The 17,250-nt window shown below is 40.2% G+C and overlaps 1 protein-coding gene across 9 annotated transcripts in view; it reads right to left on the bottom strand.

Annotated features, from left to right (window-relative positions):
• The window catches only part of PDE4DIP (phosphodiesterase 4D interacting protein), a 213,783-nt gene extending 197,019 nt beyond the window's left edge, over nucleotides 1-16,764 (bottom strand). For all 9 annotated transcript variants that reach the window (XM_059138369.1, XM_059138393.1, XM_059138389.1 and 6 more), the window contains exon 1: nucleotides 16,379-16,764. In XM_059138369.1, the coding sequence (XP_058994352.1) occupies nucleotides 16,379-16,611 (233 nt within the window). In that variant the 5' untranslated portion in view covers nucleotides 16,612-16,764. The remainder of the gene's footprint in view (nucleotides 1-16,378) is intronic.
• Between the last annotated feature and the right edge of the window lie 486 nt (nucleotides 16,765-17,250).

Here is a 17,250-nt window from a genome sequence, read left to right as displayed (position 1 = left end):
CATTTCTCCTTGCTTTCAGAACTTATACCATATGAATTAGAAAGCAAATCCTCACAAGGTCAAATGTTAATAATGGAGTTTATTATATCAAAACAGATGACATTTTACACTTACGCTAATTTGGAAACCAGACCATTTTTGTCAAAACTCTAGCAAAGGCTTTTTGTTATTGTTTTGGTTTGTTTTTGAAGAAAAAGAAAATCTAGGGTCACTGAAAATAAACATTTTAAAAGCAAGATGGACAAAAATAATTACAGCAATGCAAATGAAACATACATTGAGCACCTAGTTAAGCAGCCCTTCTACCATTTTCTCACTGTGTCATGGTGTCTCAGTATTTAAACTTTCTATAAAAAACGGGGATAATAATAATATCTTTCTCACAGAGTTGTACTGAGGACTAAATGAGATTATGCTGATAAATTACTTCAGATATGGTTTGCCATGTAGCAAGTGAGTGATAAAAATTATTAGAGACGTAAATTATATACACAATAATCATAACAATGATACTGCAGCTGCCATGAATGTCGGTGATCAAAATCTAACTCACAGAATTCTGTTCAGAACTCTTGTGAGATCTAGTATTAATCCCCTCCCTTTATTTATGAGGCTCTCCATCTGGTCATCGTATGCAATCCTCTGCGAAGGTATTTTTTCTACCATCCAGAGTCCTCGTTGTTGAAGAGAACTCCATCCCTGTCCCACATCACCTAACCATCGCTACCCCCATAACAAGTGGAGGAAAAACTTCAATTAAGATTAAGCAAAAAACTTCAACCAGAAGTTTCAAATACAGCTTAATCCAGAGACCCCAACAGTGAAGTTGTCTTCCTCCATCTCCATCGTTTTCTGTTCTGGTTTTATTTTCAGCATCTGCAAGGTAGTGAATTACCTGCCAGGAGACCCTACATTCTCTCTGAGGCTCTCATGCATTAGAAGAGAGGCTGTGTCTTTCAGGAGGCCCCCAAAGAATCCTGTTTGAGTCAAGTGTATGCCTATCTCCGAACTAATTCCTGACACCATGGGGGAAAACTAATCTTTTCTTTCATCAACATAAAACATTTTTTTGTTTAAATAGACTTAATTTTCTTAGAGCAATTTTAGGTTTAAATTATTCTTTTTAAAAAGGTCTATGATATCTCTTTTTTTTTTAAACAAAAATTTTTAAAGATTTTTTTTAAAGTTTTATCCATTTATTTGACACAGAAAGAGAGCACAAGTTGGGGGGTGGGGACAACAGGCAGAGGGGTGGGAGAAGCAGGCTCCCCACTGAGCAGGGAGCCCGATGTAGGAATTGAGATACCAGGACCCTGGGATCATGATCTGAGCAGAAGGCAGACACTTAACCAACTGAGCCACCCAGGTACTCTGCGATACCTCCTTTTTAAACTTCATTCCCCTCATCCAACACACCATCAAATTCTGTTGGCTCCACTTCCAAAACTTACTTTGACCCTGTTCACTTATTGCCAGCCTGACTGCTACCACCACAATATGAATCACCGCTATCTCATCTCTGGTCTACTTCCTGCAACAATCTTCAAAGCAGCCTCCTCTGCTTCCGCTCTGGGCCTCCTAAAGTCTCTTCTACAATAGCAGAGGGGTATTTTTAAACATTTTCCAGATCACATTATGCTTACGCTTCAAACCCTACGATGCTTTCCCAATGTCCTTAGAATAAAACCACCTTCCTACCATGGCCTACAAGATCTCAGCTCACCTCTTGCCTTCATCCGCTGCCACTCTCCGTCTGTTCAGCATGCTTCTGCTGCTCTGGTCTTCCTTGTGTTCCTCAAACACCCCCAGCTTCTTTGGACTTAGGGGTTTACAATGGCAGTTCTCTTACCACTTGCTCGATCCCTCACCAATTAATGATTTTTTAAAATTTTCCTTGAGAAATCACTTTGTTGTATTTATATTCACTTGTTTACTGTGTATCTCCTCACCATTCCTACGACTTCATTAGACTTAACCTTGTGAGGGTGGAGCCTTTATCTGGTAACCTTGCTCTTCATTCTCTTCCAAAACCCAAAAGTATTCCTGGAATTCCAGACATACTTTTTTGAAAAGATGAATGGGCCAACTTTGGCTAAATTAAATTTATTTTTTTAAAGATTTTTATGTATGCACTTGACAGAGACATAGAGAGAGCCAGAGAGCATAAGCAGGGGGAGCAGCAGAGGGAGAGGGAGAAGCAGACTCCCCGCTGAGCAGGGAGCCCCACAGGGGGCTGGGTCATGATCTGAGCCAAAGGCAGATGCTAAACTGAGAGAGCCACCCAGGACCCTGTTTTTTTTGTTTGTTTTGTTTTTCCTTTAAAAAAGATTACTGGGAGGGAAGTCCCCCAGAATCAAAGGGAAGGTTGAAGACTCGAAAGAATAGGCTCAGAAAGGACAGAAGAAACAATAAGGACCCAGGGAATATCTGGTTCTAGCCATTTTTCCACATTATGTGGCTTCACTGAAGACGCGATCTTATGAAGAGAGTCAGATTTTCCTAGTCTGGGTCTCGTCAGCATCATGTAGTTAGGAGATGTTAATTGCCTTTTCCTTTAATAAACAATGGGAAAAAGGTAATTCTCTAAAAGAAATATAGGGTTATTGTCCATAAAGGGGAGAAATGAATGTCCCCAAAGGCAAAAAAAAAAAAAAGGCATTAACAAATCTTTGCAAAAATCCTTGACCTTGTCATCTACATCTACTTGATTGTAATGTTAACTGACGCATTTACAAGAAATGTAAATAGATTTTAATATTAACCTACATCAAATAAAAGAGTAAAAATCACACAGCACATTCAGAAGATTTGCTTCTGAATGTTTTCTCTCCCCTAAGGCTCAGAAAAACTTAAACGTCAGAGATGGTTCTACAAGTCACCTCCTTTTGGATGTCCCAAACTGGAGTAATTCATTTCCCTGATACCTGCTTCTCCTACCATATTATCTATTTCAGTTAATAATATTATTATTCCTGCTATGATGACCTAGAAATTTAAGAGTAACTCTTGTTTCCTCCCTTTTGATCAGCAAGTCCTACCAATTCTACTTTAGAAATTCTCAAATGCATCCCTTCTTCATCTTCCTCACTACCACTGCCCAAGGTCAGACAGGCCATCATTACTTCTGACCCTGAGTAGCTTCTCAATGATGCCCTGTGTCTTCACTCAACCCACCTAACCCCATCTACCATACAGTTGTCACACTTACAATTCTATTTTTTTATTTTATTATTATTATTATTTTACACTTACAATTCTAAAGCAAAGATCTAAATATGACAGTTCTCTACTTTAAAAGTTTCTATAGCACCAAACTGCCCCCCAACCACATGTCTTGGTTGGAGTGACAGAACACAAACATCTTTCAGAATTGTTTATAAATGCAATAGTTCTTTTTTTTTTTTCTTTCTTCCTTTTTTTTTTTTTTTTTAGAAGGAGAGTGTGTGTGTGTGTGTGTGTGTGTGTGTGTGCTAGCTGGGGGGACGGGCAGAGGGAGAGGAAGAGAGCATCTTAAGGAGGCTTCAAGCACAGTGTGGAGCCCAATGTGGGGCTCGATCTCGCAACCCTGAGATCGTGACCTGAGCCAAAATGGAGAGTCGGAGGCTTAACCAACTGAGCTGCCCAGGTCCCTAACTAAATGCAATAGTTTTTTTTTTAAATCTAGTGTTCTTTAACCCTGCTGTACATGAGAAAAATCAGTGTTTTTAAGGCATACTGATGCTAGGGTCTCAATCTAAAAGAATCTTTTTTTTTTTTTTTTAAGATTTTATTTATTTACTTGAGAGAGAGAGAGCGAGCGAGCATGGGGTGGGGGGTGCGGTCAGAGGGAGAAGCAGACTCCCTGCTGAGCAGGGAGCCTGATTCAGAACTCAATCCTGGGACTCCAGGACCATGACCTGAGCCGAAGGCAGTTGCTTAACCAACTGAGCCACCCAGGCACCCCTCAATCTAAAAGAATCTTATTGAATTGCTCTGGAATAGAGCTTGTACATCCATTTTTAAAACTTCCTTCCCAACCACAGGTAATTCTAATGTGTAGTCAGGGTTGAAAACTACTAATCTGAAAGATACCTAAAGAGATACTGCTACTTCCAGACAGCATGAAGTAACAGCATGAAGTCATATTTATTGCCCCTCACTCTCGACTGAAATAACTAAAAAATCAAACAATATATTAAACAATGATTTTTAGGCACTGGTGATCAGGCAACATAGACAGTGATCCCAGAGACAAGAGAAACAAAATGAGCCCTTGCTTATTGTCTGAAGAGAGTTTACAGGTAGCAGCAGTATTCATTTACACAAAAACAGTATCAGTAATAGGAGATAGGAACATGATTATATACTTAAAATTAATTTTCCATTTTGGAAAGCTTTAGGACTTTTTCTTTACTTTATATCTTACTTCACTCCAGCAAATAGGAAAAAAAAAAAGTTTATATCTTCACATTTTCTTAATGTCATATTGGTATTAACTAGAGTTGGTTCTTTAAAATTTAAGTATCATTTCTATTAAGCTGGAGATTTAATCACAGAATAACACCTCAAAGAATCTTATAGTACAGAAAAAGTACAGAAAAGTTTTTAAAGGACAAATTTCAGGGCATTTTCAAATTCTAAAGTGTAATAAAGATCTCTTGGGTATCCTTCAAAGTTAAAAGATTTTCCTTTCAGATTAATGAAAATATTAGGATTTATAAACCACAGTGGGCACTGGAGATATAACCTATGGTAGCTGCATTTGCTAAAATATAAATGGAATCGCCACATTGCAGGAACAGGGCCAAAAAAACATTTTAAACTCATGTCCATGGCAGGTCAAATGATGCTGATCCAATTTAGAAAAGTATTATTATCTCATTGCTTATCTTCCCAAGGCTTAGTCCTCCAAAGGTTCATACAGCTACTTCTTTTCTTTACATCACCAGTTCTACGAGCCAACCTTCTGGAAGAATATGGTATTACAGATTGAATTCAAAACCGTGGGTGGTGCCCTAGTTGTTTGCCACAAAGTATAACAAAAGGAGACCAGCTTATCTAGAAATGGATTAACTCTGCCTCTAGCACAATCTTGGGATGTGTTCATTAAAAAACTTTTTGTGCTTTAGAAATGCCAAGACCACCTACTTTGACTCTTCTGGTTACATCTTATTTTCAAAATAGAAATATAATAAGCTAATATAAAATATATTATATTCCATAATATAATATAAAGTAAAAATCTATTTGCTCTGTAACAATTAATATTTTAATGTTTTTATAACATCAGTTCCTTTCAGATGTTTCAATTAACATTTGAGTGACATAAAGAAAGTTTCAGTGTTCTTGTTTTTTTTTTTAGTAAAGTGATAGTAGTTTATTAAGTGATGATACAGAAAAAGCTCTCAAGAGTGAGAGGGGTCCTAACAGGATTGCCCAAGTTTCATCATTCTTGAATATAATATTTCACACAACTTAAGATAAAGTCATTGAGTTTAGCATTTTAAAGAAAAAAATTAAAATAAAAAGGAGAAGGGTGCCGAGGTGGCAGATGGTTAAGTGGCTGCCTTCAGCTCAGGGCATGATCTCAGGATCCTGGGTTCGAGCCCTGCATTGGGCTCCCTGCTGGGTGGGAATCCTGCTTCTCCCTCTCATAATCCCCTTACTTGTGTTCCTTCTCTCACTCTCTCTCTCTCTCTCTATCTGTCAAATAAATAAAATCTTTAAAAAAAATAAAAAAGGAGAATAATAACTCACTGAGAAGCTATGTACCTAGTAAATCTCGCTTGATACAAGAAGCAAAAGACATGAATCAAAGAGAAATAAATTCAAAATTCGTATTAATGAATTTCAATATACCTCTCTCAATAATGATTTTTTAAAAATAGACACACGATATGGAAAACTTGAATAACATAATGAATCTACTTGATCTAACTGATTTTTATAAAACACATCAGGACAGCAGCAGGACACATATTCTTTTCCAGTACACAAGGAACATTTACCAAGACAGATCATAATCGGTGCCATAAAACAACTCTCAACAAATTAAAAAAAAATTTCAAATCATACAGGATGCCTGGGTGGCTCAGTGGGTTAAGCCACTGCCTTCGGCTCAGACCATGATCCCAGGGTCCAGGGATCAAGTCCCACATTGGGCTCCTTGCTCTGCAGGGAGCCAGGGAGCCGGCTTCTCTCTCTACCTCTGCCTGCCACTCTCCCTGCTTCTGCATGACCTCTCTCTCTCTCTCTCTCTGCCCCTGACAAATAAATAAATAAATGAAATCTTAAAAAGAAAAAAAAGAATTCAAATCATACGAGACCACGACAGAATTAAATTAGAAATCAATAGCAGAAAGAAGTCTGGAAAATCCTCAAATGTCTTAAAATTAAACACTCTTCTAACCCAAAGAGCAAAGAAAAACCTAAAAGTGAAATGGGAAAGCATTTTAAACTGAATGAAGATGAATTCATGAGATATCAAAATTTGTGGGATAGAGTTAATGCAGTACTTGGAATGAAATTCATGGCACTAAAACATCAGTATTGGAAAAGTTCTTAAATCAATGATCCAAGCATCCACTTTAAGAAACTGGAAGTGGAGGAGCAAATGAAATTCAAGATAAGTAGAAGAAAGAAAACAATAAAGATCAGGGGTAAAGCAAATAAACTAAAAACAGAAAAACAATAGAGAAATTAATAAAGCAAAGCCGGTTTTCTTTTTTTTTTTTCAAAGCCAGTTTTCTGAAAAGGTAAATAAAACTAGTAAACTTCTAGTCAAATTTTTCAAAACAAAAAGAGAAGACACAAACACTACTGAGAATGAGAAAGATTATTATCACTACAGAGTCTACAAATATCGAAGGACTAATAAGAAAACTGTATTTTTGGGGTGCATGGGTGGCTCAGTCAGCTGTGTCTGCCTTCACTCAGGTCATTGAAGGACCCCAGGTCAGAATTATACTATAGCCTATAGGTTTTAACATTAATTTTATAACCAGCTTATGCTAACTAAGAAACTGTGGCCAGCTGACCATAGATAAGGGAGTCAGCAAGCAGCATAACAGGATAACGAATAGCAAAAATCTGTGTTTAACCCAGCTGTGTCTGGCTTCTGTATAATCATGCTTCTAATAATTTGCTAAGAAATGAAAAATTGCTTAAACCCTCGTTCGCTGTGTAATCAAATAAAGTTATACCCTTCCCCTGTTAAGAATTTCCCCTACTACTAAGTAAAATTGATAAGGGTTGCCTCCCGTACCAAGGCCGGAGACGCAACCCGTACCAAGGCCGGAGACGTATGGTTCAGCACGTACGCTAGCTGGAGACGTGCGGTTCAGCACGTATACAGATAAAGGTTAGAAACGTGCAATTCAACACGTACCCTCTACTGAACGGTGACTGGCCAGAATGTATGGTTGGTTTTAAAGGATTGGCTACCTATGTGTAGGCCTTACTGTAATGCTTTGAAATTACTGGCTAGAAAAGTGAGGGCTCTGATGTAATGGACTGTAAAATTCTATATTAAGGGACTCCCGAAACAGATCGGGGCTCTCAGGCACTGACCCATCCTGGTCAAGTGTCCCTGGGAGTCCGAGCATGCCCGAATAAAATCCTCTTGCTTATTGCATCCAGTGGTCTGTGAGTGTGTCCTTGGGTGCGGGTCCTCTAGGGTCTTTCATCATGATCCCAAGGTTGTGAGAAGGAGCCCTTGTGACCCTGGGCTCCCTGTTCAGCAGGGAGTCTGCTTTTGCCTCTCCCTCTCTCCCTCCTCCTCCTCTTGTGCTCTCTCGATTTCTTTCTCAAATAAATAAAATCTCTTTTTTATAAGTTTCTTTTTTTAAAAGCATTTTATTTACTTATTTGTCAGAGAGAGAGAGAGAGAGAGAAAGAGCGCGCACAAGCAGGCAGAGAGTGGCAGGCAGAAGCAGAGAGAGAAGCAGGCTCCCACGGAGCGAGGTGCCTGATGCAGGATGCGATCCCAGGAAGCTGGGATCATGACCCGAGCGGAAGGCAGCGGCTTAACCAACTGAGCCACCCAGGCATCCCATCAAATAAATAAAATCTTAAAAAAAAAAAAAAAAAGACAAATTCGTGGGGTGCCTAGGTGGCTCAGTGGGTTAAAGCTCTGCCTTCGGCTCAGTTCATGACCCCTGCATCGGGCTCTCTCCTCAGCAGGGAGCCTACTTCCTCCTTTCTCTCTCTCTGCCTACTTGTGATCTCTGTCTGTCAAATAAATAAATAAAATATTTTTTTAAAAAACAGATAAATTCATATTTCAATTTTCAAAACTGAAGAGTTTATGGCAAAGTTGACAACTTAGATAAAATTAACACATTTCAGGGTACCTTGGTGGCTAGGTTGGTTAAGCATCCAACTCACGGTTTCAGCCTAGGTCACGATCTCAGGGTCTTGGGATTGAGCCCCAAATTGGGCTCCATGCTCAGCAGGGAGTCTGCTTCCCCCTCTCCCCTACCCCTCTCCCTATTCAAGTACTCTCTCTAAAATAATAAATCTTTTAAAAATTGAATAAATTTCTTGGACTACACAAATTAGCAAAACTTTCCCCAGAAGAAAGAGATAAAACAAATCATCCTATATTTATTAAGGAAATTGAATTTGGGAATGCCTGGGTGGCTCAGTCATTTAAGCATCTGCCTTCAACTCAGGTTGTAATCCCAGGGTCCTGGGATTGAGCCCTCCTCAGGCTCCTTGCTCAGCAGGAAGACTGTTTCTTCCTCTGCCTCCCACTCCCCCTGCTTCTGTTCTTTCTCTCTCTGACAAATAAATAAGTAAATATAAATATAAGGGAAATTCAATTTGTAGTTTAAAACCTTCGCACAAAGAAAAACTAGGCTTAAAACTCTTTCCTAGTGAATATAATCAAAGATTTAAGGAAGAAATAATGCAATTTCTACCCAAACTCTCTCCCAATATTGAAGGGATGGGAATACTTCCCAACTCAGCTTTGGAGGTCAACATTATCCTTATTCAAAATTTGGGCAAAGATATAAATGAAGATATAAACACAAACCAATATTGCTCATGAACAGAGATGCAGATCTTCTTAACAAAATTTTAGCAGATCTACTCCAACAATATATAGAAAGTATAGTATATCTTAACTAAGTGGGATTTATCCCAGATGCCCAATGTTGATTTTAACATTCTTAAGTCAATCGGTGTAATTCACCAAATCAACAATATAAGAAAAGAAAAATGATACAGTAATCTCAACAGATGTGTAATTAGACATCGATTCCTAATGAAAACTCTCAGGAAACTAGGAATAGAAGGGAACATCCTCAACCTGATAAAAGGTATCTATGAAAAACCTACAGGTTTTTACATCATTCATAATGGCAAAAGACTGAATGAATGCCTTCCTCCTAAGATCAGGAACAAGGCAAAGATCTTTGCTCTTACTATTTCAACTTAATTTTGTGCTGGAGGTTCTAGCTAGTATGACAAGGAAAAACAAACAAACAAATAAATAAATACAGACATAAAGATTGGAAAGAGGAATAAGATTTTATCTCTTTTATGGGGGGATGACATCATCATGTAGAAAATTCTATGGATCTGTTTAAAAAATCTATTAGAACTAAACAGTGGATTTAGCAAAGCTAAAGGATACAAAATCAATATAAAAAGAGCAATATAAAGTAGCAATGAATAATCAGAAATTGAAATTTTTAAGATGTTATCATTTATAACAGAATTAAAAATATCAAGAATTTAGGCATAAGTGTCTCTAAGATACATAAATAGTGTACACTAAAAACATAGAACATTGGTGAAAGAAATTAAAGACATAATAATAATTATAATTATAATATATAGTATAGTATATCACATATAATATATTATACTATATTATATACTATATATTTTATTATTAACATATGTGATATATTATATTATTTATTATTTATTATTATTATCATTATTATTTTGGATTGGATAATTTCAAATATCCAATTGGATTGGATAATTCTTCATTGTGGGAACTATTATTGTGCATTGTAGAATGCTTACCAGCATTCTTTACCTCCATCTGCTAGATGCCCCATCACCCTTGCCCTGAGTTACAATAAACAAAAATGTGTCCAGATACTGTCATATGTCCCTTGTGAGGCACAATTGAGAACCACTAACCTAAATAAATGAAGATATGCACCATGTTTACGGATCAGGAGACTCAATATTGTTTTTTATTTGAGAGCGAGAGAAAGCACGAGAAGGGGAGAGAGAAGCAGACTCCCTGCTGAGCAGGGAGCCTGGTGTGGGACTTGATTCCAGGACTCCAGGATCATAACCTGAGGTGAAGGCAGTTGCTAAGCCAACTGAGTCATCCAGGAGCTCCTCAATATTATTAAAATATCAATTCTCGGGGCGTCTGGGTGGCTCAGATGGTTAAGCATCTGCCTTCGCCTCAGGTCATGATCCCAGGGTCCTGGGATGGAGCCCTGCATTGGGTGCCCTTCTCGGCAAGGAGCCTGCTTCTCCCTCTCCTTCTGCTCCCCCTGCTTATGCTCTCTCACTCTCTCTGTCAAATAAGCAAAATCTTTGAAAAAATATATCAGTTCTTTCCAAATTAATCTAGAGTTTCAGTATACTCCCTCTCAAACTACCAACAGGATTTTTGTCTATACTGACGAGTGGATTCTAAAATGTGTATGAGAATACAAAGGACCTAGAAGAGCCAAAATGATTTTAAATAAGAAGGACAAAACTGGAGGACTTACACTACATGATCTTAAAACTTAAAAAGAACAGCTGTGATCAAGGCAGTGTACAGTGGGGAAAGGTATCTGTGGGAGCACTCGGGTGGCAGGAAGAGCCATCCATACAGAATCAGGAGCTGCTAATTAAGCTGTCAAGATAACAACCTCCCCAGAGCACCGTGACTTTGTGGGAAAGCCCACAGAGGAAGGCCAGTGGGGAGCCTGGCCAGGATTGGTGAAGTTCTGGGCAAGAAGCTGGAGGAAATGGGCTTATGGTCCTATGTGGCTATGTAGTCCTTGGCCAGTTTCTGATGCTAAAGAAAGATGAAGATCTTTCCTGCCAATGGCTGAAGGACACATGTGGTGCCAACGCCAAGCAGTCCAGGGACTGCTTCTGAGAGTGCTGCAAGGCCTCCTCCTGAGGCTCTCTGGATGGGCCCCCAATTCCTAATCTCAGTATTGAGTCTCCAGAGTTTGCCTTGCGTGTCCCCTCCCCCATCCTCTACAAAAGAAGAGATGCTATTGTCACATTCACCTGTGATGTTCTTCAAGGTCTTTGGGACCTAGAAGCCTCATAGCCAAAAACTAGAAACAAGACAGCTGGTGAGTTAATAAACTGTGCATATTCATACAAGGGAATACCACTCAGCAACAAAAGAAAATGAACTATTGATACCCATGACATCATGGATAAATCTCAAAATAATTATACTGAGTGAAAGAAGCTAGACAAAAACAAGGAGTACCTACTATATGATTCCATTTACATAAATTTCTAGAAAATGCAAACTAACATATAGTGACAGAAAGCAATTCAGTGGTTGATTACCTGTGTGTTAGTGGGGGCAAGAAGAGCCAGGAGGGAGGATTATAGAAGAGAAGAAGGAAACTTTGGGGGATGATGAGCATGTGATAATTTGACAGATAGAGACATATGTCAAAAAATTTCAAATTTGCCCAGTTTGTTTTATGTCAACTATATCTCAATAAAGCAGTAATAAAATAATAATGACAAAAAGAGAGATGGCTAAAGGCATACTGGTTGAAGTGTGATGTTAGAAATGTAACCTTCTCTGACATGAGTCCTCCCCACAGTTGTCTGCTGGTTCTAGGCTATCTACCTAGAACATGAAATCTGCTAGGGTTCGAAAATGCACCTGAGGCAGGTTGCCATCAGTTGGCAACTCACTTAATTCCTCCTTTTAAATAACTGCATACTTAAAAGAGAATCACTTATGAATTAAATCCTCATTGAAAAGTTCTATCACAGCATGGGTCACATTTCAAGAAAGCATTTTCCCAGGGCGGTACATTTGTTTTTGTCCTTCTGCTAAAATTTGCCTCCCATCCAACCCTGGATTCACTATTTTGTTGGGCCAGACAGAATTTGCCTCTTGTTTATATGTGAAGCTCTCGCTGGTCCTCTTCTTCTTAGTATCACATTCAGTAGCCATTAATTACCTGGCTCATATTGCCAGCACGTAGGGGCTCTAACAAAATGCCCACCCCACTTACCTACTCCTATCATGAATTTTACCTAAAAGAAAGTGAGCTTAGATGTCTGAAACGTAAACTTCACCATTAAGACAAACTGATTTAGAGAAAAGATGCACCATCACTTGAAATGGACACGATTCCCAGGCCAAACAAATTATTATTACCTAACTGAAAATACTAGCGTGTCAGCAATAGAAAAAAAGAAGTCCGTAAGAAGAGAGGTTGATCATGAATGACAATCACCATCCGGGGAAGAAAGAACCTGTGTGTATACCCTGTGAACTCTGTTTAAAGGTTTAAATTTTTTAAAATCTGGAATGCACTGATTACTTTCCCTTGTTCTTAATTCATTTTACAAACAGCCTTTTGCTTATAATTTGTTTTTCAAACACAGCGAGTACGCCAAGAGAACTCACTAAGTAACAGAAGAGGGTCTAGTTTTCTGAGATGTGAGGGATCCTCATTTTAATTTTTTATAATAAATCCTCATTATAATAATTTGCCATTCTGGATTTATATTGTAGTCTTGTGAGTTTAATACCAGCCTAAAAAACAGACTCAACAAGGTAAAGACCAGATTCTAACATATTTTCCAAGACAATGTCACTTTGTCTGACCTCTTGGGACACAGTTTACTTTGCCTGAAGTCTGCTTTCCTTTCATTTATTTGTTTATTTATTTATCATTTCCACCATTATCTTTCTGCTACATTTACTCCATACTACAGTTAGAAGAGCACAGTTTACAAGCTCTAGATTCTGAGCTACCTGAGGGTAGTTTTATCCAGTTCGGTACAGGTGTCCACCACGCTGTTCAATCAATCACAGAACTATCTGAATCCAGATAATGTGTAGAGGTGTTTTCTTCCATTTTTTAGTTGATTTGATAGTTAGAAAACTGGACACCAAAACCAGACCTTCCCCAGTACAAGCCTCTTAGATTCATAAACCTCTAATACTATAGATAAGACAGGTATGTTTTTGAAAGTTTTAAAAGGGTGCCCTGCTGACACAGTTGGTAGAGCATGCAGCTCTTGATCTCAAGCCCCATTTTCAATGGGTGTGGAGCCTATAGATAAACAAACAAACAAACAAATAAATAAATAAATAGGTAGGGGCAATGCAGAGCTGACACAGGGCTCAAGCTCAAGACCCTGGGATCACGACCTGAGCCGAAATCATGAGTCCAATGCTTAACCAACTGAACTATCCAGACGCCCCCAGAGAACTGATTTTTTAAATGAGGGCCAGAGTAGCACCAACCTCAATGAAGTTCTTGACACTGTTTATGTTTGGGAATTCCTGAAATATTTAAAAACATTTCAAGGCTTGTCACTACATCAACTAGGGAGAATGTAGAGGTTTGTCAGATGAATAACCATTAAGGAAATAATGAAAGTATGCTATGTACTTTAACAATTAAACCACAATGTAGAGAACCAAATGCTAACCCTATAAACTTTTTGTTACCAAAGATAGTAAGAAAAATCACATCTTTATAAGGGAGCCCTAATCCATTTTAAATTTGCAATAGCAATGCTCCTTTTGATGAAAAGAATTCACTTCAGTGCATATAAAGCAGTTAAGACTTTATGTCATAAATTCATATGCAGATAAAATTTTTTTGTTTCAAGCTTAAAAACAAAATCCAAAGTAGTCTGTAGAAAATGTTCAATACCACAGAGGTATACATGTTTAAAAAAAAAAAAGTAATTGTTGAGCTAAAATTCCATGTTATAAAAAATCAAATAATGAATAATTCATGCCTCATTATTCCTTCTTTTTTTGTTTTTTTTTTTAATTAAAAAACTTTTTTAAAAAAGACTTTATTTATTTGAGAGAGAGAGAGTGTATGAGAGAGAAAGCACAAGCAGGGGGAGCTGCAGAGAGAGAGGGAGAAGCAGGCTCTCCACTGAGCAGGGAACCCAGGGCCAGGCAAGATCCCAGGACCCCAAGATCTTGATCTGAGCCAAAAGCAGATGCTTAAACAACTGAGGGACCCAGGTGCCCCAGTTGTTCGTTTGTTTGTTTGTTTGTTTTTTAAGACTTTATTTAGGGGTGCCTGGGTGGCTCAGTGGGTTAAAGCCTCTGCCTTCAACTCAGGTCATGATCCCCGGGTCCTGGGATCGAGCCCCGCATCGGGCTCTCTGCTCAGTGGGGAGCCTGCTTCCTCCTCTCTCTCTCTGCCTGCCTCTCTGCCTGCTTGTGATCTCTGTCTGTCAAATAAATAAATAAATAAATAATATTTTTTTTAAAAAGACTTTATTTATTTGAGAGAGAGCAAGAGGTTGAGCATGAGCATGCACATGGGGGAACGGAAGGGGGAGAAGGACAAGCAGGCTCCCCACTGAACAGGGAGCCTGACATGGGCCTCCAGCTCAGGACCCTGGGATCATGACCCCAGCTGAAGGCTAACGCTCAGTGACTGAGCCACCCAGGTCCCCCCGACACCGTCCCTTTTTAAAGTTTTTATTTTAATTCTGATTAGTTAAAAGACAATGCTATATTAGTTTTACGTGTTGCCCCAATTCCTTCTTAAAAGCAATAATTTTTTTATGAGCTTCTTTTTTTTTTAAGATTTTATTTATTTATTTGACAGACAGAGATCACAAGTAGGCAGAGAAGCAGGCAGAGAGAGAGAGGAGGAAGCAGGCTCCCCGCTGAGCAGAGAGCCCTATGTGGGGCTCGATCCTAGGACCCTAAGATCATGACCTGAGTCGAAGGCAGCAGCTTAACCCACTGGGCCACCCAGCCACCCTTTTTTATGAGTTTCTTAATAGAAATCTAATTTCTTTAAGCACTATTAACTGATTGCCTTTGACTCAGTTTTCTCACAGTGGACAGTGTAATGAATAAATACAATTAAGTGTGAATAAACTAGTTTCCTAGTCCATAAATAACAGAGTCCTAAACCAAGAAAAGAGTTTTCATTAATATTTAGTTCTGTAATCCTCAAAAAATTGTGATTTTTAGGGGTGCCTGGGTGGCTCAGTCAGTTAAGCATCTGCCTTCGACTCAAGGTCATGATCTTAGGGTCCTGGGATTGAACCCCACATCCAGCTCCCTGCTCAGCGGGAAGCCTGCTTCTCCCTCTCCCACTCCCCCTACATGTGTTTCCTCTCTCACTCTTCTCTCTCTGTCAAATAAATAAATAAATTCTTAAAAAAAAAAATAAAGATTGTGATTTTATGCAGAGGAAACTGAAGCCTAGAGAAATGAAGTTACTTTTTCACATCCCAGTTGGTTAATGGCAGCTTAGAAACCGAAGACATCATTGCCTTGTAGTATGATTTATGAGTACTGGGTTCCCATAAAAGAGGCCAAGAAATGCTTATTTCAAAAAAGGCAGTAGCACAATCTGTCTCTTCTCCGAAAAATCATATGCATGGCAGATTTTTGTCCTACCGAGGCTACATGAAGAAAATGCAGGCCTAATCTGCCCAGTCTTCCATCTCTGCGCAAAGGGAGGGGCTGGGTTTAAGAGGAGCTTGTCCTGCACGGCCTCATAGGCCAACAGGCATGGCTCCAGCTCTGCAGGGCAAGAGAGGTAGCCTAGGAAGAAAGAACCATCACCAATGCCTCCCCCTGGCCCCCCTTGTGTGTATCTTGGATAAATAAAAATTATACCTATAGAAAAAGGGGTGGGTGGGTGTAAGAGAAAGCCGTGGGTACTCCTTCAACTGGACACCCGCGCGCATTTCCTGATCCTCTGTCCTTAGGCTTTCCCTTAGGCTTCCACCCTGGCATGGCCTTCTGCATCATGTGTTCATCTCTCCTTTGACTCAACCCAACAAGCATGGCCTCAACCTCATCTGCACCAACAAAGCGGGTGTCTACACACACCAAGCAAAGACCTTGGGAGAGAGACGCGTTTCCCAAGCCTTAGCCCCGTACAATCCAGCGTCACACCTTTATTTCTAGGCAAGTCCCCCTCTGGCTCTTCTCCCTCCCTCCCCCACCACCAGCCGCAGCATCCCACGCAGTCTCCCCGGTGCCCTCCAACGCTCTCCAAACTAAGGACACTCGGCGCCAACCCTCTCAGGCGCCTGGGGATTCCAGCCCCCTAGGTCCCAGCTCCCGGAGCGGTGCTCCTGTCCAGCGCACCGCGCGCCGCAGCTACCGGCGCAGACCGCAGCCTCCCCGGCTCCCACAGTGCTCCTGTGGTGCTCTTACCTCATCCAGGGTGCGGCCGCCGCGGCTGCCTCTTCCTCCTCCGCCGCCGCTGCCCAGCTCCTGGCCGGCTCCGGCTGCCGTCGCTCCCGGCCAGGAGACTGCCGCGAGGGCTGTGGGGCTCGCGCCGCGTCCCCGGACCGGTAAGGCGCGTGGTGCGCCCAGCTGGGCGCGCGGCAGCAACAGCTGCAATCGCAGCGGCGGTGGCAGCAGGACCCGCTGTCGGTCCTCTTCATGGATTTTCTGGGCCCGGCCTCACTAGTCCCGGTTACCGTGCCTGCTTGGCTTTCCTACGGTCTTCCCGTACTGCCAAGGAGCATCCTCCGGGCATGGATGGTGGCGGAAACCCGGAAGGACCAGGCCTCCTCCGCGGCTGCCTCTGCCACCTGCTCCGCCCAGATTGCTTCTGTCCCTCGCTCACAGACACCCGCCGCTGTAAACCTGGTGATTCACAGACCTGTACCCCTGGGGATAAAAATATATGTTTATAAAAAAATAAAAAATAAATAAACTAAAAAAAAAAAAAAAGTTTCTCCTTTTCTCCCTCCCTCTCCCGGTATTTTCCTGGGTTTTGTCTTCCTCCTCCCTCCAACTCAACCGCCCTCTTCTATTTTACATTATTCTTTGCTCAGAATCACTACTACTCCAGGCAGCTGGCTAACCCCCTTTCTCCCTCTTAAAATATCCCACCCCAAATTTTCCCTTTAGTTGTAAAACAAAAACAAAAACCTTTCTCCTAAATAACCTCAGTTTTCCTTTCCATTAAGATTTTCTTTCATTTTTCATGAAGAATTCATAGTAAAGTATATACAGCTTGGTATCCAATATCATGTAAAGGGGATAAATTCAAGGTTAAATAAAAGTTCATAGGTCAA

This window comes from Mustela lutreola, chromosome 10, assembly GCF_030435805.1.
Source record: "Mustela lutreola isolate mMusLut2 chromosome 10, mMusLut2.pri, whole genome shotgun sequence".
Taxonomy (NCBI): Eukaryota; Metazoa; Chordata; class Mammalia; order Carnivora; family Mustelidae; genus Mustela; species Mustela lutreola.
The sequence above is the reverse complement of the archived record's forward strand: the minus strand, read 5'-3'. Positions and strand labels throughout refer to the sequence as shown.